Source organism: Erpetoichthys calabaricus, chromosome 4 (assembly GCF_900747795.2).
Source record: "Erpetoichthys calabaricus chromosome 4, fErpCal1.3, whole genome shotgun sequence".
NCBI lineage: Eukaryota > Metazoa > Chordata > Cladistia > Polypteriformes > Polypteridae > Erpetoichthys > Erpetoichthys calabaricus.
This window is the reverse complement of record NC_041397.2, coordinates 268,996,316-269,021,533: the sequence shown is the minus strand read 5'-3', so window position 1 is coordinate 269,021,533 and position 25,218 is coordinate 268,996,316. Positions and strand designations below refer to the sequence as shown.

General features: G+C 40.9%; 1 protein-coding gene across 2 annotated transcripts in view; it reads left to right on the top strand.

Annotated features, from left to right (window-relative positions):
• Nucleotides 1-25,218, top strand: part of gpr156 (G protein-coupled receptor 156) — a 108,717-nt gene that overhangs the window by 67,072 nt on the left and 16,427 nt on the right. For both annotated transcript variants that reach the window (XM_028800775.2, XM_028800776.2), the window contains exons 2-5: nt 2,466-2,613; nt 3,681-3,805; nt 11,848-11,983; nt 20,762-20,872. In XM_028800775.2, the coding sequence (XP_028656608.2) occupies nt 2,503-2,613; nt 3,681-3,805; nt 11,848-11,983; nt 20,762-20,872 (483 nt within the window). In that variant the 5' untranslated portion in view covers nt 2,466-2,502. The remainder of the gene's footprint in view (nt 1-2,465; nt 2,614-3,680; nt 3,806-11,847; nt 11,984-20,761; nt 20,873-25,218) is intronic.

Here is a 25,218-nt window from a genome sequence, read left to right as displayed (position 1 = left end):
TGATTCTGACTCTGAAATAGTCATACAGTATTTTCAGTCCTAACCTGCCTGATAGACTTGTGTCTTACGTGTTATTTATTCCCTGAATCCTGAAGCTCATTTGATCACATTACCCACTTAGCGTAACAGGTGTATAAAATACGAAGTTTAGTTGTTTGGAGCTTCACCAAGTCCTGATAATAATCATTATGTTGTATGTTTTCCCATTATATTTCCCTACATTGTTTATTGTGTTAATCTTACGTCATCAGTGTTTGTTGTGTTACTGTGAAAGGAAGAGGAATTGAGGAGCTTGAACTGTCATTTTTTTATGTTCTCTATTTTAACATTTCAGTTCAGCCTGTTAATAAAAAAAAAAAACATCAAAAAATAATGGAATCCATTGTGATTGCATTTCTTCTTCCTGGTGGTTTGTACAGTATTGCTAATGTCAAAGCATCAATCATAGATTAGATTAGAGATTTTTATTTTCACCTACACTACAAGAACAAAGTGAAATTCTTATGCCACAGTTGCGTTGATGTATAAATAAATACAGTAAATAAATAAGAGTAGCAGAAGATTGATAAATAAATAAAATCATAAAGAAATGACTAGCAGAAGACAAATATAGTAAATAAGAGTGGGGAAAAAAAGACAAAAACTAACATACAGTGCAATTACACATAAACCAGCAGTACACCGTGCAGGGAAGGTGCGATCAGGTTACTGAGAGTTCATTGGCCTTATGGCCTTGGAAGAAGCTGTCCATCAAGAGGGTGAAGTGAGTGGTGAGGCTTGGGTAGTGTTTACTAGAAGGTGGAATTGAAAACTGGAATGAGTTGGATGGTCATCAGCGATGATGGATTCAGCAGTCCTCAAACATTTGGTTGAGTAGGTGGTATGAAGCTGTGGAAGGTCAGCACCACCAATCTTAGAAGCTGCGTGGATGGTCCTTTTGGAGGAGTTTGTGATCCTGACAAGTGAAGTTGTCAAACCATACTGTGATGCATCCAGTCAGGATACTTTTAATAATGCAGTGGTAGTAGAACACTAGTGTTTTGGTTCTCACCCCAAAGCTCTTTAGCCTCCTGAGGAAGAAAAACCATTACTAAGCATTTTTCAGTATGCAGGTGGTGTTGACCTACCATAAAAGGAAGTCTGATCTGAAAACCTAGAAACCTGAAGCTGTTAACTGTCTGGACAGGAGAGCCAATGATGTCGAGTGGAGCAAGAGTTCTTTTGTTCTTTCTGAAGTCAACAATGACCTCCCTTGATTTGTTGCCATTCAGGCAGATTTTGTTCTTATGTCACCATACAGTCAGGTCTTTTACCTCCCTCCAGGGCAGACTCATCATTGTCACTAATGACGCCAATCACAGTGGTGTTTCTCCTGCTAACTTGATGATGCTGTTGCCCTCATGCTTTGCTATATAGTCATAGGTGAATAGACTATATAGCAGTGGGTTGATGCTGCAGACTTGAGGAACACTGATGTTGATGAAGAGCATAGATGAGTTATTTTTGCCAGTCCTTTCTGACTGGGGTCTATTTGTCAGGAAGTCAAATACCCAGTCACAGATGGAGAGGCTCAGATGAAGGTCTCTGAGCTTTAGTACCAGCTTGGAGGGTACAATGGTGTTGAGGACAGAGCTACATTCAATGAACAGCATCTTGACATAAGCATTTTTCATTTCCAGATGTCCCAGAGCAGTGTGCAGGGCAAGGAAAATGGTATCATCTGTTATTCTGTTTTGCAGATTGTAGCGGATCTGGGGTAACAGAATGTTGTGGTTAATGTGGATAGTCGCCAGTTTATCCAAGCACTAATTCACCATGGATGTTAATGCAATGGGCTGATACCATTCGGGGATGAAACAGCAGATTTCTTTTGGCATTAAATTCCTCTTGGAATAAATTAATGCCATAATATCACAAGCTGCTACATACGTAAACACACCTGTAATAATACACATCAGGCTAACAAATTCTAATGGTCATGTTTTTAGGATGTGGGTGGAAAACTGGGCTACCCAAAGATAAACTCGCACAAACACAGAGTGAAGGTGCAAACTTTACACAGATGCTAACCAAAGCTCACAGAGCTGAGGTACAAGACTGGCCCAAAACAAGAACTAACTCTAGATGAAACAAATGTCTGTCTCCGGGTGCACTCACATATACATCTACACTCTTTCACATCAAACCAAGATCCACAGGTTTTTTGACATCTGAAGAAACTGGAGAAACCCCGCATGAACATGCAGAGCAGGTGTAAACAGTACACAGACCGGAGGTGGACCAGGAATGGAACCCAGAGCCCTATAGCTATGAGGCAACAGCACTCCCCGCCATGCCACCCACTAATTCCACAAGCTTGTTTGTAATCCCAAATCGGAGATTTTTATTTAATTTTTTATTTTTTTGGATTTTCTAATTAAACTCATGTTACACAGCCTGTACTCACTCGCCTGTTTTATTTGCAGGATGACAACATAAAATCCTCGCCGGCTGCAGTGTGATATGGAATCTGCCCCAAACTGTAGTGAGGTGTGTGGATTTACAGACTGCGGTGTCACTCTAGGATTCGGCACGGAGGAAGCCTGGAAAATTGTGCAGAGGCTCTGTAAAATAGTAAGTTACTTTACCCTAGTGCTGACAAACTTCTGAATCTTCAGAATTTCATTCCAGCTGAGACCCCAAGCGGAGGATGACTACTGTTTTAATCTAAATGTAGTCTTATTGTAAAGTCTTTGGGTACATTGTGTCTGTCATGGTGTACTCATTCCTCAAAACACTCTGCAAATTTGTAAGAGTATAGAAATCATAGGAAATAAAAAGCACATTTCTCCTGTAAATGCAACATGCGATTTTGGGGCTTTAGAGCCATCACTTTACAGAAAAGTCTTCTCGACACTCTGGACACATAAATGTTAAGAAAACCTATAAAGTACATACATGCACATATGGAGAAGTGCAGGTCTGTGATACAGTTTGCGTATTTGTAGCAATCCTCAAAGGGGGAAGATGAATCACGTATCTTAAAATGGTTTTTATTCCTAAGCTTTCAATCCCTACCAGAAGTCATTATCAAAGGAAAATTATTAGACATACAGGAATCAAAAGCAATATATAGCAAATGGGTAGGTGGGTGTAAGGTGGGGATTAATTAGGTGGGGTTCGGAGGGTGGTTGTGTAATAATGTGAGTCCACGTAACTTCACTTGGCGATGACGATGAGATTTGCTCTCTGAATGGGAGGAATGTAGTGAGGACACTGCACAGAAAATGTGGGGGATGACCTGGAGGATCACAGTATTCACTATTGGTTTCCACACGGCTGACTAATGGAGATCTCCAGTTAACTAACGGTGCAAGCAAATCGCTTCTGAGCCTGATGCTGTGGGTTTGTAGCTCATCCCTGGCAAGTCCCACTCCTCAAATCTTTGAAATGAAGTACTTCATAGTGTTAGTGTACAGCAATTCAGTAATATTCTTAATAATGTATCAATTTTATTTGTGTTAGACCAGAAGAGTTTTGTGAGCATCAAGTGCAAAATCTATACAGTGTTCAGAGATCAACCTGAGAGGTTGCTGTTTGGGTCTTCACTGTCGGTTAATGATCCGATATCTTGTCAAAATAATCCATTTTGCAATCTGTGTGTAACGTTCACTTGTCTTTTATCCTCCATTGGCCTACAGAACAGTTCTGCTGGTGAGACCAGACTCTCCCCTCCTGTCCGTGCAGCAATGTGGACTCTGCTTTCCTTTGGATGCCTACAGGCCTTGTTCTTTCTGGGTTTTACGCTACGTTTCAGAAATAATAGGTAGGTGCAAGCCAGAAATGTTCCTACTGTTTTAAAAAGTTCTTCAACTTCCATTTGAGCTCAGTAATATTTGAAAATGGAGTTTCAACAGTTTTTTTGCTCTTTTTTTTTTAATCAGAGGATTGTAATAACGACGTACCCAAAAATAGTGCTCAAAAAATTAAGTGGAACACTTAATCATCACAGTCTCACCAAGTGAATTGAGCTTCTGGGATATTAGTCTGTCCAGTTAGGGAGCATAAACGATTGTGAATCAACTTCAGTAGCTCTGGTGCAAATGAAAGTGACAACTGGTGCACTGGAGAGACAACAGCAAGTTAACACACTAAAAGGGAATGATTTGCAGGTGGTGGCCATAGATAATTAATTTTTGTGTTTTGCTAGTGTCCTTGTCACTACTGGTAGCACGAGGTGGTACCTGTAGCCAATTCAGTTTGCACAGGTAGCCCAGCTCCTCCAGGATGGCACATCCATACATACCATTGCAAGAAGGTCTCAGAAGCATGGAAGAGAAACCAGGAGACAGGCTGTTACATAAGGAGAGTTGCAGGCCAGTCAATGGCATCAATGTCTTCTTCATTATCATCCAGAAACTGCATATACACTAGGCCAGGGGTTACCAACCTCGGTCCTGGGGACCCACTCTGGCTGCAGGTTTTTGTTCCAACCAGATTCATAATCGGCAAAAACACCTGATAGCACTGATCTCATTTAATTAGCTGGTATTTTTTCTTTTATTCTACATTCAGAAAAGCACAGCAGCATGATTTTTACATTTATAAAACATTTAGAAATATTTCTGCTTTTGCTATAGATTTAAATGCTTAACTCTCTTTTGTTGATTTCATTATATTTCGCCCTTTCCCTGTGCAGTTTTCCCCCTTCTTTGTATCTTATTAATGACAATTAGAAATGAACAGAGCAGACATGGTGGCAAACAACACGGAATAATCAAAGGCTGCAACTACTTTAGCACCAGACCCACTAATCAGTAAATAATGGATTAATTAAACAATTAGAATACCTAGAATGAAAATCAAGATGAAAATACTGCTAAAAAGAAAAAATAATACATTATTCTCCTATAACTGCTTGGTACATTTTAATATATACAGTACTGTGCAAACGTTTTAGGCAGGTGTGAAAAAATGCTGTAAACAAAGAATGCTTTCAAAAATGGAAGTGTTAATAATTTATTTTCATCAATCAACAAAATGCAGTGAATGAACAAAAGAGAAATCTAAATCAAATCAATATTTGGTGTGACCACCCTTTGCCTTCAAAACAGCATCAATTCTTCTAGGTACACTTGCACACAGTTTTTGAAGCAACTCGTCTGGTAGGTTGTTCCAAACATCTTGGAGAACTAAGCACAGATCTTCTGTGGATGTTGTCTTCCTCACATCCTTCTGTCTCTTCATGTAATCCCAGACACACTCGATGATGTTGAGATCAGGGCTCTGTGGGGGCCATACCATCACTTCCAGGACTTCTTGTTCTTTTTGCTCTGAAGATAGTTCTTAATGACTTTGGCTGTATGTTTGGGGTCGTTGTCCTGCTGCAGAATAAATTTGGGGCCAATCATACGCCTCCCTGATGGTATTGCATAATGGATAAGTATCTGCCTGTATTTCTCAGCATTGAGAACACCATTAATCCTGACCAAATCTCCAACTCCATTTGCAGAAATGCAGCCCCAAACGTTCAAGGAACCTCCACCATGCTTCACTGTTGCCTGCAGACACTCATTATTGTACCGCTCTCCAGCCCTTCAACGAACAAACTGCCTTCTGCTACAGCCAAATATTTCAAATTTTGACTCATCAGTCCAGAGCACCTGCTGCCATTTTTCTACACCCCAGTTCCTATGTTTTCGTGCATACATGAGTTGCTTGGCCTTGTTTCCACGTCGGAGGTATGGCTTTTTGGCTGCAACTCTTCCATGAAGTCCAGCAGTGCCATCAGTCTGGCCAGAAGTGGTCATCTTCTGATTTCGAAGGGTAATAAGCTTGATGTGTCTTTCATCTGCTGCACTAAGTTCCCTTGGCCGACCACTGTGTCTACGATCCTCAACGTTGCCCGTTTCTTTGTGCTTCTTCAAAAGAGCTTGAACAGCACATCTTGAAACCCCAGTCTGCTTTGAAATCTTTGTCTGGGAGAGACCTTGCTGATGCAGTATAACTACCTTGTGTCTTGTTGCTGTGCTCAATCTTGCCATGACATTAAACTGTCTTCCACAACCTCACCTTGGTAGCAGAGTTTGGCTGTTCATCACCCAGTTTTAAGCCTCCTACACAGCTGTTTCTGTTTCAGTTAATGACTGTGTTTCAACCTACGTGTGATATTGATGATCATTAGCACCTGTTTGGTATAATTGGTTGATCATACACCTGACTATAATCCTACAAAATCCCTGACTTTGTGCAAGTGTACCTATAAGAATTGATGCTGGTTTGAAGGCAAAAGGTAGTATATATATAGTACCAAATATTGATTTGATTTAGATTTTTCTTTTGTTCGCTCACTTTGCATTTTGTAAATTGATAACAATAAACAATCATTATTTATATTTCTGAAAGCATTCTTTGTTTACAGCATTTTTTCACACCTGCCTAAAACTTTTGCACAGTACTGTATAGTACACATAAAAATTAAACCAACATTTAGGCTTGACCAGTAATTGATGCAAAAGCAAACCATTCTTCCTATGATTTAAGCCTGTGGATTTTTGTTACAATTGAAATTTTGTAGAAGATTAATAGTTGGAAGGAAAGAGTATTTCAACCAGTTGTTGACCCGAACCAAGAGGTCGTGAACCCAAGAGAGTGCATCAGCATTGGCTTGCAGGTTGCCCCGGCGATAAATGACAGTAAACTTGAACAACTGCAGATCCAAAAACCACCTGGTGACTCGAGGATTCGAATCCCAATGAAGGGCCATCCACTGGAGGGCGGCATGATCCGTCACCAGGGTGAACTCTCGACCCAACAGGTAGTACCGCAGGTGAGTCACTGCCCATTTGATGGCCAAAGCTTCCCACTCCACCACTGCATACCTCGTCTCCCGGTCCAACAGTTTCCGGCTCAGGTATATCACAGGGTGTTCGATACCGTCAATTCTCTGGCTCAGCATGGCACCAAGACGTGTGTCCAAAGCATCAGTCTGGAGAATAAAAGGAAGTGAGAAGTTAGGAGTTCTTAATAAAGGTGCCGTCGTAAGGGCCACTTTCAAGTCACTAAATGCTCGTTCCGTTTCCTCGTTCCACACCACATGTAAAGGGGCCCTTTTCTTTGTCAGGTCCGTCAAGGGTGCTGCTCTCTCGGAAAACCGAGGTACAAACCGGTGTAGTAACCCGCTAATCCTAAGAAGGTTTGCACCTGTTTCTTGACGATCGGACGGGGCCGTTCCAAGATGTCTTTAATTTTGGTACACTGTGGCTTCACCAGCCCTCCTCCCACTAGGTAGCCCAAATACCGGGTTTCGTTCATCCCAAAGTAACACTTGCGAGGATTGATACGGAGCCCGGCTTTTGCTAGCGTCAGGAGGACTGTGTATACCTGCACTACATGTTCCTCCCAGGTGCCGGAATAGATGACCACGTCATCCAGATATGCGGCACAGTAGGACTGGTGGGGCCTTAGCACTCTGTCTACCAGACGTTGGAGCGTCACCTGTGCCCCATGCAGCCCGAATGGGAGTACCTTGTATTGCCAGTGACCGCTAGGGGTACTGAAAGCAGTTTTTCTTTTGCGGATGCCGTTAAGGGAATTTGCCAATACCCCTTCGTCATGTCAAGAGTAGTCAGATAACGGGCCGTCACTAGTCTCTCAAGGAGCTCATCCACTCGGGCCATGGGGTAGGCGTCAAATTTAGAGACCTGATTAAGACGTCTGAAGTCATTGCAAAATCTCCACAACCCGTCTGGTTTGGATACGAGGATGATAAGACTGTACCAGGGGCTATGGCTCTCCTCAATGATGTCCATGTCTAGCATTCGTTGAATCTCTAGCTCCACTTCAGCACATTTCGCCTCAGAGAGGCGATAGGGTCGTTCCCCGACAACCACACCCGGGTCTGTCACAATGTCAAGCTGAATCAACGAGGTCCAGCCAGTGCTTCACTGACCACCTCCTGGACGGACAGGGAGGTGTTCCGATTATAATTCTGGACCTGCGCTGCTTGAGCCCTGGACATGTGGTCTTTGAGCAACGGTCTAATATTAACTAATCTATTGTATAACTGCATGATATATTCTAAGAGGTTGGTGGAGGGAAGTGCCTCCCCTTCCCAGCCTTCTTTTAGTACATCCAATAGGCCCCGGGGTTGCCGTCTGTAGAACAACTCAAAAGGGGAAAACCTGGTGGAGGCTTGAGGCACCTCCCTGTAGGGGAAAAGGACTAGCGGTAAAAGCTGGTCCCAGTTCCTACCGTCCACGCTGACTACCTTGCGGAGCATCTGTTTAAGGGTTTGATTGAACTCATGCGTGACAATATGTATAATAATAATAATAATTCATTACATTTATATAGCGCTATATAATATATATTAACCAAACTTAGTTTTCTAATTTCTATATTGTTCCCAAAACACAGAACTTGGGGAAATAACACATCACTTAATTAGCCCAGGAGTCCAATTAAAAATAGAAGCTGGTTGGAACAAAAACCTGCAGCCACAGTGAGTCCCTAGGACCGAGCTTGGGAAGCATTGCACTAGGCAATATATTTCAGGATAATGTCTAAAGTTTAATCCATCCATCCATTATCCAACCTGCTATATCCTAACTACAGGGTCATGGGAGCCAATCCCAGCCAACACAGTGCGCAAGGCAGGAAACGAACCCCGGGCAGGGTGCCAGCCCACCGCAGGGCACACACACACACACACACCCACATACCAAGCACACACTAGGGACAATTTAGGATCGCCAATGCACCTAACCTGCATGTCTTCGGACTGTGGGAGGAAACCGGAGCACCCGGAGGAAACCCACGCAGACATGGGGAGAACACGCAAACTCCACGATTGGAGGACCCGGGAAGCGAACCCAGGTCTCCTAACTGCGAGGCAGCAGCGCTACCATTGTGCCACCTTATCGCCCTCTGAAGTTTAAATTAATAATAATTAAAAATATTTAATAATAATTAAATAAATTAATAATGAACATTTGCAAAGGCTCAGCATTAATGAGCTCTCCTCACAAATGTCCTACAAATGTCTTGCCAGTTAATCCACTTGCCTGGAACACTGCAGTTCCTTTGTAGTTTTAAAAATTTTACATGGCTATGCCTCTCCTTAGAGGACTCACACATGTTTTGAGAGTTGCTTTTCTGGTGTGGACGCTAGAAGGCGCTGTTGCCCCATGAAACCCAACAGACAGATGATAGAAGATATCAAAGTTCAGTGTTATTATCTAGCAGGAATTTCAGTGTTTTGCTTACCTTTGTGACTTTCTAGCAGAAAGATTTTGGTTTTGGAACTCAGATACATATATCTCTTTTGGTTTGGACCTTTGCTTGGTTCAATTACATTTCATCCTGGTCCTTTACATAATAAACTAAATACTCTGTGTCAGTCTCTTGCTGACTCAGAACAATTTAATGAATGGTCTTTGATATTTAATTTTTATTTTCTTATTATGGAAACCTTTTTTAGGTGTCTTTAGAAGCATTTTTGGGGGTATCACTGGATCCTTTTCGAATATTAGTTTGCACTTTTGTTTTTGTTTTCTTATAGTCTTTTTCATATGCCATTTAGTTTTTCGCATGGGCAACACCACTTTGAAATGTACTTGCATCATCTGGAAGTGCATGCCATGTGACATAACCTACAGAAGATAATAGTTTTTTTTCCTTTGATTATAACTGTCATTTAAGGCCATGTCACTTTAGAAGATGTTCCATCGGTTTTCAGTCATAGCCTTCATTTACATAATCGTAGTGTGTTGGAGGTGCACTCTCGTGAAAGCCAGTCGCGTAATGTGACATCCTCTACGACTCACTCCAATTAAACTGAGCAGTTTTGATTTTGTGTTGAGTCGTAGAGGAGGCTTTTATATAGAGGAGTATAGGAACCTAATCAAGGACATTGTTAAATGGTGCGACTCAAACCACATACACATGAACACCAGCAAAACCAAGGAGCTGGTGGTGGATTTTAGGAGGACCAGGCCCCTCATGGACCCCGTGGTCATCAGAGGTGACTGTGTGCAGATGGTGCAGAACTATAAATACCTGGGAGTGCAGCTGGATGATAAATTGGACTGGACTGCCAATACTGATGCTCTGTGTAAGAAAGGACAGAGCCGACTATATTTCCTTAGAAGGCTGGCGTCCTTCAACATCTGCAATAAGATGCTGCAGATGTTCTATCAGACGGTTGTGGCGATCGCCCTCTTCTACGCGGTGGTGTGCTGGGGAGGCAGCATAAAGAAGAGGGATGCCTCACGCCTGGACAAACTGGTGAGGAAGGCAGGCTCTATTGTAGGCATGGAGCTGGACAGTTTGACATCTGTGGCAGAGCAACGGGCGCTCAGCAGGCTCCTATCAATCATGGAGAATCCACTGCATCCACTAAACGGTGTCATCTCCAGACAGAGGAGCAGCTTCAGCGACAGACTGCTGTCACTGTCCTGCTCCACTGACAGACTGAGGAGATCATTCCTCCCCCACACTATGTGACTCTTCAATTCCACCGGGGGGTAAACGTTAAAATTATACAAAGTTATTGTCTGTCTGTGTACCTGCATTGTTTTCACTCTTTAATTTAATATTGTTCTTTATCAGTATGCTGCTTCTGGAGTATGTGAATTTCCCCCTTGGGATTAATAAAGTATCTATCTATCTATCTATTTGCAAGAGAGCTGACAACCAATGAATGCTCATCCAGAAGTACAATGCGTATAGTGCAGTCATGAGGAATAAGCAACACACGTATTTTGGACATCACAAACAGATGAGAGGCTTGTCTTTCTGATGTCTCATTTTTTACCTACCATACCATACTGGAAAAACAAAGGCAGACATTATTTCTGAACTCAGTGTACCTCCTAGCCCTTTATACATCACTGGCTCCATCAGGCAGCATGCTATTGGCTGGTGCAGAAAGGAGTGAGCATGAATGTGCTTGAATGTCGGCAGCAATCACTAAACATGACATGTCCAGTGAATTACAGTCGTGTAAACTGACATGGTCTGGCAAAGAGGTCAGCAACCACAATTACCGAACGACTACTGTAAAAGTCTCGTAATGTGACATTGGCTTTAGTGTTTTTGCTGTTATTTGATGTGTTTGATTTCTCATTTTTTGATCTTGGCTTGTTATTACAACTATGTTTCATCTTCTAGTCCCAAATTAAATTCACACTGCCCTCTTATAACACTAAAATGAATGGGTAGTTTCTTTAGACCGTTCTGCCATTCAATAAGTCTTAAAAGTCAAGGAGCTTCTTCTGATTTGTTGCATTTTAGGGTGTCTTTCACCACCATGAAAGACAAAATTTAATCTGAAAAACTAAAACAATGCTGATTCGACAGTTCCTTTATATCTGATGAAGTGCACACTTAATCCATTGTGCATGTTTTTTTTCTTTAATCATCTACTGACCTTTTTCTCGATGAATGTATTTAATAAGTACTCGGCTTACTCTCAATTTTTGAATTCATTCTGTAATAAAGCTGCCAGTCACTTTAATCTTTACGCATTTGGAATTTTAAGGTTTGCTGTTGGGCATCTATTAGTCTATATGACATTATTGAACACTTTGTTTCATCTTATTAAGGCTTACAAAGCACCAGTGACATTTTACAATATGCTGTCTACTGTATAGTGCAGGCTTTGCTTATCTTATCAAAAAGGGCAAAACTTTTGAATAGGGGCTTTCATTGAATAAAATCTAACACCCTTACTTGACAGAACTGCTGTAACTGATGCTTACTCTTTAACTGTTGGACAGGCACTATGTTATTGAAGTGTGTCCAAGTGTCCTGTTTGTCAGGTCTGCCAAGATTCACTTTCCATTTTCTCTTCCTTCTGCCTTTTAGGATTGTAAAAATGTCCAGTCCCAACCTCAACATAGTGACACTGTGTGGAAGTCTCTTCACTTACAGCAGCGGCTTCATGTTTGGAATCGAGGAAAGGCTGACACTATCAGGAAACACTACCAAAGCTCTAATGCAGGTAAGCAACTCATGAGTTTGATAGAACAGATACAACTGTTTATCAGTAGATGGTCTTCACGCTCTTTACAATAGGATCTCAATTTCTGGAGGCCCTCAGTTCCCGTCGGGTTTCATTCTGGATGCTTTCTCAGTTACCTTTTATTGGAATATACTTTGCACTAACAAGCCATAGGAAGTAACATGCATCATTAATAATAGCAAGAACTGATGGAAATGTCCTGTCATGGCTAGTTTTTAGTCCAATGTTGCCTCTTTTTTCTGTCTTCCATTCTTGTTATTAATACTTGTCTCTTGCCCCATCATTTTCTTCTGCTTGATCTTTCCTCCTTCTCACTGAATCTTCTCCAACAAAGGTTATTATCCCATGCCTCTCTTGCTGTTAATTCACATTAATAGCCTGTTGGAAAGTCGCAGACTCTCTAACATTCTTATCCTAGAAAACCCGTTTTCTTCATTTTACCCTATTGGAGCTACTGGCAGTAATGGGGAATCCGGGGTTAACATTAGCAAGTGGTAGCAGACTTCATAGCAACATTCATAGCAACATTCTATGATCTTGCAGACCAACCACAAGCGTTACCTGGTAGGTAACCACCCATACAATCAGATTGTGATTTAGACTATGAATGCTATATATACATACAGTATGTATGTATGTGTGTGTGTGTGTGTGTGTGTGTGTGTGTGTGTGTGTGTGTGTGTGTGTGTGTGTGTGTGTGTATTTTGTGACAGATTTAGGGTTCCCATGACCCCTTGAACCCTTAGACCACACGTCAGACACCAGGTAAAAGTCCAAATATTATATTTATTTAGACAAAATGTGCACAAAGCACCCTCATCTCCACAATATTCAAATAAATACACAATAAACAATCACTAATCAATAATAACAATAATCCTCCTCACTCCCAGACGCGTTGCCACCCTTCCACCCAGCTCAGCTCAGCGTCTGGGATTTCCCATCGTCCTTTTATATTCCCTGACCCGGAACTGGTTCCAACCCTACAGTCCATGTGATTCCTTATCACTTTTGGGTCAGATAAAAAAAGTCCTTTTCTTCATCTCTGAAGCATGTCATTTCCTTTGTCGCCTTGCCTACGACGTACTTCCAGGTAGGGCTGTAAAGGAAAACTCCATCGTCCATGATTCCCTGCTAGTATTCGGGGCACTTCCATGCCGCAGGGAGAGCTCCATCTAGCGGCCTGGGGGTGTTGGTCGGGATGACAGGCCGGCCATATCCCACAATAAATATAATAAATATATATATATATATATATATATATATATATATATATATATATATATATATATATATATAATACAGTGCATCCGGAAAGTATTCACAGCGCATCACTTTTTCCACATTTTGTTATGTTACAGCCTTATTCCAAAATGGATTAAATTCATTTTTTTCCTCAGAATTCTACACACAACACTCCATAATGACAACGTGTAAAAGGTTTACTTGAGATTTTTGCAAATTTATTAAAAATAAAAAAATTGAGAAAGTACATGTACATAAGTATTCACAGCCTTTGCCATGAAGCTCGAAATTGAGCTCAGGTGCATCCTGTTTCCCCTGATCATCCTTGAGATGTTTCTGCAGCTTAATTGGAGTCCACCTGTGGTAAATTCAGTTGACTGGTCCCACAGTTGACAGTTCATGTCAGAGCACAAACCAAGCATGAAGTCAAAGCAATTGTCTGTAGACCTCCGAGACAGGATTGTATCGAGGCACAAATCTGGGGAAGGTTACAGAAAAATTTCTGCTGCTTTGAAGGTCCCACTGAGCACAGTGGCCTCCATCATCCGTAAGTGGAAGATGTTCGAAACCACCAGGACTCTTCCTAGAGCTGGCTGGCCATCTAAACTGAGCGATCGGGGGAGAAGGGCCTTAGTCAGGGAGGTGACCAAGAACCTGATGGTCACTCTGTCAGAGCTCCAGAGATCCTCTATGGAGAGAGGAGAACCTTCCAGAAGGACAACCATCTCTGCAGCAATCCACCAATCAGGCCTGTATGGTAGAGTGGCCAGACGGAAGCCACTCCTTAGTAAAAGACACATGGCAGCCCGCCTGGAGTTTGCCAAATGGCACCTGAAGGACTCTCAGACCATGAGAAAGAAAATTCTCTGGTCTGATGAGACAAAGATTGAACTCTTTGGTGTGCATGCCAGGCGTCACGTTTGGAGGAAACCAGGCACCGCTCATCACCAGGCCAATACCATCCCTACAGTGAAGCATGGTGGTGGTAGCATCATGCTGTGGGGATGTTTTTCAGCGGTAGGGACTGGGAGACTAGTCAGGGTAAAGGGAAAGATAATAAATAATAATAATAATTCATTACATTTATATAGACTGCAGCAATGTACAGAGACATCCTGGATGAAAACCTGCTCCAGAGCACTCTTGACCTCAGACTGGGGCGACAGTTCATCTTTCAGCAGGACAACGACCCTAAGCACACAGCCAAGATATCAAAGGAGTGGCTTCAGGACAACTCTATAAATGTCCTTGAGTGGCCCAGCCAGAGCCCAGACTTGAATCCGATTGAACATCTCTGGAGAGATCTTAAAATGGCTGTGCACCGACGCTTCCCATCCAACTTGATGGAGCTTGAAAGGTGCTGCAAAGAGGAATGGGCGAAGCTGGCCAAGGATAGGTGTGCCAAGCTTGTGGCATCATATTCAAAAAGACTTGAGGCTGTAATTGCTGCCAAAGGTGCATTGACAAAGTATTGAGCAAAGGCTGTGAATACTTATGTACATGGGATTTCTCAGTTTTTTTATTTTTAATAAATTTGCAAAAACCTCCAAGTAAAGTTTTTTCACATTGTCATTATGAGGTGTTGTGTGTAGAATTCTGAGGAAAAAAATGAATTTAATCCATTTTGGAATAAGGCTGTAACATAACAAAATGTGGAAAAAGTGATGCGCTGTGAATACTTTCTGGATGCACTGTATGTGTATATATATTTATATATATATATATATATATATATAATATAACATATTATGTGTATATATATATTATGTATATGTAAGGGATGGCTGACACCCAAAAGTTGGAAGGATGGGGGGGAGGTAGCTACTTTAGGGCACTGCCTCCACCAAATCTCTCTAGATGGCAGTTCCCCTGGTTTACAGTGTTGCCCTAGATTCCTAAAGGGCACCATGGGACTTGGAGTTCAATATCGCAGTCCTGTTGTGTACTGTGGATGCCACCAGGGGGGGCTGTGGAAAAGACATACAGTATGTGCTTGCAGACCATGTGGGCGTAAGAGCAGAAGCACTTCTGGGTTTCCCAAGATAAAAGGACAGGACTGATCTCACAGAAATGAGCCAGAGTTGGGAGGTGGAGGACAAAGCTTATGGGAGGAGGAGTGGAGATAGAGAGAAAGAAAAGAGTGTTATATTAGTTGTTGTTTTTGTACTGTGCTGTGAAGTGGGGAGCAAAAGAAAAATGCTTCCTCATCTGAATAAAACATGTGCTGTATTGCTTGTTTGTGTTGGGGTTCAGGGAGTGGTCTGCCCCATGGTGGTCCAATATATAGTAATTTTGCCCCCCCCCCCCACCCTATTTTGTTGCCCTAGATGACCACCTAGTTCATCTAAATGAAAGAGCTGGCACTGGTCCTGGGGATTTCTGAGGCTGCAGGTTTTCTTGCCAACCAATTTCTTCTTCCAATAGATCTTCTAACTAATAACATCAACCATAACTAGTGTAATCTGTTTACCCATTTCATTTTTTTGATGGCAATCCTAAACTTTTCAAACTGAGTTTGTTACATTTTTATTTGAATTAGTGTTTTTTTATCTTTAGTTTTTAAGATTTTCATTATCATCACAATCTTCATGCTGGTTTTCCAGGTCTTGTGCTTATTTTAGCCATTATGTAGTAACAAGTAGGAAACAACCATCACAGAGCATCAGTCAGTTTTTGGCCAGTTTAGAATAACCAGCTAACCTAACATGCAGGTCCAGAGGTGGACTAATGCAAGTAAGTATCCATTGCTGCAGCCTTCAGAATGGAGTGGAGCTAGATCTTTTGGGAGGAGCTGGATATTTGGGTGGTGTTGCATGTTGGTGTTGTGAGAGGAGTGCTCATTTATCATAACCCACATTATCTACACTCACTTTTTTGCTACACTGAAAGCAGTAGACTACAGTTGTTTAACATGAGAAATCTTACTTGTGCATCTGTCTGCATAATGTATTTATACATAATATGTGTGTGTGTGTGTGTGTTTTTTTTTTTTAATGGAATCAAGTGATGCTGTTAAAGTCTGGAAAGCAGCCATGAATATTTAAGTGTACGGCATGCTGCAGCTTATACCACTGGCCATTTTGCATAACAAAGAGTGTTTAAACCTAATGATCTCTATGCTGTTTAGAGCAATTTAAAAATCACTTCATCTTTTCAAGTGGTTACGTGCCTCCCATATGCTTCACCCTAAATGGCTACACACTTGTAACGTGCCAGATGTTGGCCATGTACAGTAAAGTAAGATATGTCTAATAATCTTTAAGTATACATACAGTACACTTGACTAAAGATTCTTATTTATAAAAACATTTATATACACATCAACTACCCTGATAATTTGTAAGACTAGTGATGCAACTGTAATTATGATTATATCTTAAGCATATGCTTTGTACCTTTTCTAACCTATTATGATCACTCTTGCATTCAAATCGATCTGTATATGTCTCACAACAGAAAAGACTATAAATGTCTTTAAAGATAAAGCAATAAATATTGGGTAACAAGTGAACTCACTATTGAGGAACACTTGGAAAAAGCCTTATCAAACAAGACTGACAGAATCAGAGTATATTTGATATTTGATCAGTTTGAACCACTGTAATACAATTACTTTAAATATATAAGTAGGTGGGCTCTTTTGTTATAAAGGCCTCCTGGCCAGTTAAGGAACCATCTACCCTGGAGGGGATGCCAGCCAAACCTTGTTGTCTATGACAGAATAGATGTGCATATGCATTGAAAGGGGTGCAAAAATAGATAGCTGTTGCTTGGCAGACTATGGTGTGCCTGTCTGAACAAAAGTCCAAGACCAGTTTTTAACACCAGTCCATCCCTAGTGACCTGCCACTAATGCCAATGATGAACACTCTTTATCAAAGTGGCCTTTGGCATAACATAGGCTGAGGTCTGTAGTGCAAAAGGAAAGCATCAGCAGTCTACCACTGATGTCCTTTGAAAGGAAGACCCTTCAATAACTAACTGGAATTCATAGGAGTCGTAAAGGACTTTGCTTCAAAGAAAATCCAGAATAAAAAAAATTCTGAAGTTTCTGCTGTTGTTGTATTTTGTGTTGTGCGTTCACGTACGGTTTAGTGGATGCTGCTGATTGACTGGCTAGACAGCAGTAGGCCACTGTATGGACTGGTGGAAGTGATCTTGTTTTCTCATATTTTGTTTTTTGCAACTGATTGACATTGCTTGGTCTTTCACTCAGTGCTGCTGATATCATATGGTTGGTCCAACCATTGTGTTCATTTCTATGGCGTATAGTGAGAAGTCAAGCAAAATGACACCTTTCATCGGCTAACTGGACAGATTACAATATGCAAGTTTTCAAGGCAACTCAGGTGATTACATCTTGCCTGAAGAAGGGACCTGAGTTGTCTTGAAAGCCTGCATATTGTAATCTTTTTAGTTAGCCAATAAAAAGTGTCATTTTGCTTGACTTCTCATTACATCCATAATGGCTAACAGGGTACAACACCCTAGTACTATGGCCTCTAGTATATTGTTACCTTCATAAATTAAAAGTAATATTCTCTTCAAGTGCCACACAGTGATTTTGTATTTCATGCTTGCATTAGGTCAATTCCTGTTAATACAAATGCTCCACCTTTCTGCACCTTACCTTCAGGAAGGTCATGGTTGGCAAGGCCCCAAGTTATTCAGGTCATCTTAAATGTGGGAGGAAAACTAGCTGTGAGGAGAGCGTATAAACTCCACTCGGATTTAAACTCCGGGTGGTGGACCCATCAGGCAGCCACTATGCTGCCCTTTCTACAGAAATCTCTCTACAATTGTACAGTACATGAATCTTTTTATCAGTACTTTGAAATACCATACAGCTTAGAAACATCCCTGTGGCTGACCGATGAATGTGAAGCAATGATTCTCTGGATGCTCTCGTGCCTTTGCATTCTGCATCCACCTCCTTAGCTGCTCAGACTCCCTGTGATACATTATAATAAACATTTATTTGAATAAAAATATCTATTACTAATTAATAAATAAATCCACTGCTTCAGTAGTGTAATAAAATCCTGGGTTATCACTGCTTCTTCACAACACCAGGGTCCCGCTGAAAACTGTGATTATCAGAAGCACTTCTCCAAGACACATCAAAGTCTAGATTATGATGTAAGAAGTACAAAAGAAAAACCAGATACAGATAAATCAGTAAAATGGTTAATGGAGATGGTGATCACATTAACCTTTCACATCTGGATGATGCTTAAAAAAGAAGCTTCATCATGAATGTGGGAACCTTCAAAGAGAGCAAAAGAAGATGAGCCCAGGGCAAGAGGCTTTTATATAAAAGCATTCATCTGGCGGCTTTGGGTTTTCTGGGATGAGGAGTAGGAATGTGCTCGGCCCTGCGGGCTACACAGAGTTTGGAGTTATGTATGCCTTTCAACAAGACGGTAGGGTCTTCCAAAAGAGATGACTGATCTGCTGCATCCAGGGAGCTTATACAATACATTGTTTTCAGAGTGGGGGGAGTCCTCCCGCAGGGGGTGGGCTGTAGATGTAGACTTAACCTATGTGAATTCAAAACTCTTTGGTGCATCTGATAGAGAGCTGAGATGCTTGTGCTTTTGTTGCTGTTAAGTGCATCTCAGCCTTTCTTCAGCGTGATAGAATTTGCTTTTTTCTATGTTGATTTGTCATTTGGTGGGAAGGTGGGGTGTGCTGGTAGGGGGAGGGAACAGTAGAATGAAATTATTATACTAAAGGAAAAAAAATTATTGTCAGTCTGCCCACCAGCCTGATGATATTTTTATGAGCGTGCTTCATGTAACATCATGAACAATCCATCAGTAATCCATCAGCAGCGTTGCTTGAATTATTTGAATTAGCTTTCCTTTTGCTGCCAAGTAAGCAAATAAATACATAACAGCAAGCTTTGATGGCTCAGCATTTATTCATTTCTTCTTGCTCTTCTCTAACAGAGTGGCCTGTCCCTGAAGGAGAGGCACTAAAACCGAACATGGGGTAGCATCCCCTACCTTGAGTGTCAGGTGGAGTGGATGTCCTGAGCCACGCTGTGGTAATCCACTGCCACGAACCATACCACTTAGGGATTTTCAGGAGAACATGGCCCTCAAAAGTCACACGTACACTCACCGGTACTTTATTAGGTACACCTGTTCAAACGCTTGTTAATGCAGAAATCTAATTAGCCAATCACATGGCAGCAACTCAATGCATTTAGGCATGTAGACATGACCTGCACAATGACCTGTTGAAGTTCAAACTGAATATGAGATATGGAAAGAAAGGTGATTTAAGTGACTTTCAATGTGGTATAGTTGATGGTTCCAGATGGGCTGGTCTGTGTATTTCAGAAACTGCTGATCTGCTGGGATTTTCACGCACAACCATCTCTAGGGTTTACAGAGAATGGTCAGAAAAAGGTAAAATATCCAGTTAGGGGTAGCTGTCTGGGGTGGGGGGGAAATGCCTTGTTGATAGCAGTGGCCAGACTAGTTCGAGCTAATAGACAGGTAAAGTAACTCAAATAAGCACTTGCTATATGTGAGAAATGCAGAAGTGCGTATCTGAACGCACAACATGTCAAACCTTGAAGCAGATGGGCAACTGCAGCAGGAGACCACACCGGGGTAAGCACAACCAACTGATGCTACACTTCACAGAAGCTCACCAAAACTGGACAATAGGAGATTGGAAAATAGTTTCCTGGTCTGATGAGTCTCGATTTCTGCTGCAACATTCAGATGGTAGGGTCAGAAGTTAGCATCAGCAACATGAAGGCATGGGATACTTGTATCAACGGTTCAGGCTTATTGTAGTGGTGTGATGGTATGGAGGATATTTCCTTGGCAGACTTTAGGCCCCATAGTACCAACTGAGCAAATTTTAGATGCTACAGCCTACTGGAGTATTGTTGCTTACCATGTCTATCCCTTCATGACTGCAATGTATCCATCTTCTGATGGCTACTTCCAGCAGGATAACACACCACGTCACAAAGCTCCAACATAACGAGTTCACTGTACTCAAATGGCCTTGACAATCACCAGATTACCTTCGAGATGTTGTAGAACGGGAGATTCATGTAATGGATGTGCAGCTGGCAAATCTGCAGCAATTGCGTGATGCTATCATGTCAATATGGACCAGAATCCCTGAGGAATATTTCCAGCACCATGTTGAATCTATCCAACATAGGATTAAAACAGTTCTGAAAGTAAAAGGGGGTCCAACCCAGGACTAGCAAGGTGTACCTAACAAAGTGGCCAGTAAATGTACATAGTGTAGTAGTGCCCATGTTTCTACAGTTGGCACGCTGGTGAGTTGAGTATTTATTCGGTGATGGAGACCTGGTAGTCATCTTAGCATCTGGGGTCAGTTCAGTTGATATTCTGCCAGTGGTTGGCATCACCTTAAATACTTAACCCCTAACATATTTGTTTGAATTGATGGTATTAAATACTTTCCACTACTGCAAAGAATGCCTATACTCTGTTATTTTTTAAAAAATTTTTACAGGCCCGTATCTGGATTCTGTGTATCGGAACCTCACTTGTGTTTGGACCAATCTTGGGGAAAACATGGCGCCTTTACAGAGTCTTCACCCAGCGTGTGCCAGACAAAAGGGTGGTGAGTATCTCATTGTTTTGCACCATCAACTTGGTTAAACATAAATCTAATAGTCTTCTGGGCATTTATATATACTTTTATTTATTTATTTTATATATATATATATATATATATATATATATATATATATATATATATATATATATATATATATATATATATATATATATAATATAATTAATATAATAATATATAAAATCCTAAAAGTGCAACGGTGATATTTTTATGTCACGTTTTTTGTCACACTTTAAATCAGGCTTGTATTAAAACCTACATATGTATGTTTGGTATCATTCTTTTCAGATGTTGTTAGATTTTCAAATTCTTATTCAGTTTTTAATTTATAAACTAAAAAATATCAAGAACTCATGTCTCACGAGACGGGACTTTGTGCCAAAAGATTTAACCACGCCTGGGGCCGGAAATAAAACACAAAGAGTAGGACAGCTACTGTACAGGCCTTTATGGGTTGTTTGTTTCTTCTCCTGGTTATTCCTTTTAGCTCCAGTACCCTTTCTTGGTGTGAGACATACATAGCTAACCTCAGTGGCATTGGGTGAAAGGCATGTAGGAACTGTGAATACCTGTCTTTTACTTTGGACCATTTTACACACACGCTTTCTTAGCTCAGTCTCACCAGCTAACATAAACGAATGTCTTTGAGATATGAGAGGTAACCACAATACCTGCAGAGGACTCATACACACAAGGCTGAAAGTCAGATTTAGTGCTCTGTGTCACCAAACAGCCAGCAGTGTGATGAATATATTTTACAACTACAATAGGGTTCATTATAATTTTGGCTGCATATTTTTAACTCTTATTGTTTCCTTCCCTTGGGACATTTTGCCATTTTTCATTTTAATTTCTGTTAAATAATTGATCCCCATGTTTTAGCCGTGTTTAATTTCCAATCATTCAAGTTAAAATACTTGTCCTTACAGATGGATTATAAATCTAGATAAATAGTACTAGCAAACCTGTAATGCTCACCTTGTGACCTTAAGAATAATTAAGTGGGTTTGAAAAAATAACTGGATGTATGGATAAAATGAAACTGATAAAAGAATATTGTACCCATTAAATGGAAGAGTTTGGGAGACTGTAAGCTTTCTCAGTTTCAAATAAGATGTTTCTTTACACAGGCAACAATTTTGCATTTTTTGTCACACATTACAACATGAAATTATATATGAGTGATCCAGAATATATCTGACATCAGCAGTGGAGTAACCGAAAAAGTATCTGCACTAAAAAGTCATCATCATGTTGTATTCTTTTGATTAGATGCAATTAATCTGATTTTATGTGTTATTGTTGTATAGTAGGGTGGCACGGTGGCGCATTGGTAGCGCTGCTGCCTCTCAGTAAGGAGACCTTGGTTCTCTTCCCGGGTCCGCCCTGCATGGAGTTTGCATGTTCTCCCCGTGTCTGCATGGGTTTCCTCCGGGCGCTCCGGTTTCCTCCCACAGTCCAAAGACATGCAGGTTAGGTGGATTGGCAATTCTAAATTGGCCCTAGTGTGTGCTTGGTGTGTGGGTGTGTTTGTGTGTGTCCTGTGGTGAGTTGGCACCCTGCCCAGGATTGGTTCCTGCCTTGTGCCCTGTGTTGGCTGGGATTGGCTCCAGCAGACCCCCGTGACCCTATGTTTGGATTCAGCGGGTTGGAAAATGGATGGATGGATGTTGTATAGTAGTGACTGGTAGGAACCATTGATGAAGTCAGGCAATAAGATGCTTTAGTGGACCTACAGGAACACCAACAGGGCATACTTTAATTCAATTTAGCTTCCAGAAATCATCACATAGATAGGTGGTAGTAAAGAAATCTGTTTGTTTAGCAAAATCCTCCTGCCACACATAAAATGGACAATGAAAATGGCCTTATCATTTAAGTGTGATCAGAGACCCAGAATTGCTGGAAGACGTGAGGCCATTTTATGGAACTCTAAACAGGTAGTCTCATGAGTTCCCAAGGAAATGTTCCAGCAACCTTTCTCGGAAGTTCTTTACAAAGGGGTCAAAAGGCCCTGCCAGAATGCACAAGATGAGCTTGCAGTCGAGCATATCAGTGAAGATCCAGGCCCTCCTGGCAAAAGAAGAGTGACCAAAAGTAAGAAAAGGTAGAAGGAGTAAGCAGGAGTACAATTAAGGTGTGAGGGTAGGCCCATCACCTTACCAGGAGACAGGGGCTCATTATTTAGTCAGACCCCAAAAGGCATTTATTTATTTTATCATTTTTATCATTTTTTCAACCAGTTCCCTGCTGTGTCTTGTTCATTTCTTAATAAATCCCTTTAGTTTGTGTAATTACTGTTCTCCTTCACATGTTTTGGACATGGGGTCTGCTAATGTGCATGCCTTCAGTTAACAATGTGTAATATGGGTATGACATGTGCTCTTATCTCTTTTTACCCATTTACTCATTTTTATAGTGTGTGTGTGTGTGTGTGTGTGTGAGTGAATGTGCTTTTATTATCTTATCAGCCTTAGCAGACTTGTCTTTGAATTTGACAATTTGTGGAGAGCTCTGAGTCAGTCGATATATGAGAATTACACTAGTCAGTATCTTTACTGTAGACGTTGTGGTTATTGCCTGACTAATTTATAGTGGATTGCAGACAAAACCCTATTAATTGTGTTCTCTAAATCTATCTAATGCTTGTATGCGCAGTAGCATCAACTGAATATATATATATATATATTTTTTTTTGTACGCTCCAAACCGGCTGTACCAAATGTATATCCAACTTAAAAAAAAGAAGCGTCTGTGTGTCCATTCCCATGCTATGTCTCTGTCATCACACATCACATATCTGAGGACGTGTACACATCACATTTTTAGTAATAAAATGCATTACATTGGTCATTCTAAAAGATGGTGCATCACAAATATTATCACTGTTTCTGCAAATCCATTACTGAATGGCATATAACCAAGACATGTGCATTGTGTGGTGCACTGCAAACGTTCACGCTGAGGTCTACATTGATTACTTAGTTTTCAATACATCTTGGACAGGTAGCACATCTAGCTTTGGTGTATTTTAATTAGTGTTCCATTAATGCACACTGTCATCTGCCACTTTCATAACACACACACTCTCAGCCATTATTTCTCAAAAGCTGGTGCTGGTTACTTCTCTAGGCAGTCCAGTCAAAAGCCTTAAAAGAATACTCCACCCAAAAAGGATATTATTTTTACATTTACTTACCCTATGTGGTTTGTAGTGATGGCTAAGAAAAATTCCCAGTCTCATGTTTTCATGCACAATGGAGGCAAAGAAGTTTATGATTTAATGGAAGAGGGTGATGATCAATGCTAAACAACAGCAAACATTATCACACCATCCATCCTTGTTAAATCATTCAGTCATATACTGAAAGTGTGCAAAATGCATGCAGTTATGCCTAAAATAATAATAAATCAATTCCTCGGATAAAATGAAAGTAGCTCACCACATGGGGTCATGCTTTTGAATCGAAGGTCAGACTGTCCCCTCATACACTGACCCAGAGTCCTGTGTTCAATTCAAATGCGCAACCACGTGTGAAAGAGGTCCGGGTGGTGGGCTACTTTCATTTTACCTGATTTAACAATATTTTAGTGTACTGTATGACATAGATTATATGACATGAGTAATGTGAGATTTTTTTCATGGATGTTTTGATACTGTTTGCTGTTGTCCAAAATTGGTCACCCCATTTTCATTAACCTCCTTGGTATAAGCTCCGAGCGTGACAGCTAAGTCATTATGGTTAAGCTCAAGTCAGACTTAGGGTGACGTGTAATGCTCTGCTTCACAATGTTAAGCCCAAATAACTCTCAGGTCAGCATTGTGCTGTCATCTAGTGGATAAAATAACAGTATGCTGTAAAAACGCACAAATATCTATCTATGCATTTTGCCCCTTTAAGGTAACTCATCAACATTCAAGAGTGGGGTGGAGCCTTCAATCAAATCACAATTGCATGTAGATGAAAAGTTATAAAGTCATTTTTTTAACAAACTGTAACTGAATGATTAGTTGAATAAAGTGACAGTGATGACAATGTGAATCGGTCATCAGACATTGACACAGATAGTGAAACTGATGCAATCATTACTATACAACTGAACTGCCATGATATGCCTTGTGAATTTGGTCACCTGAAGGTTCCCTGTGGGTCAATTAGGTGTGTGGCAAAAACACAGAATGATTGTAATCAACTAGAAAGACTTTATCCCCTAAGCACTGTTCACATTACAGCAATTGTTAATATTCAAGTCAGGGGAAATGTAGACGTCGCCAAGCCTTGCGCTGTGGTGGTCTACAATAACACAAGGGGTGTGTCAATCGTGAGGTT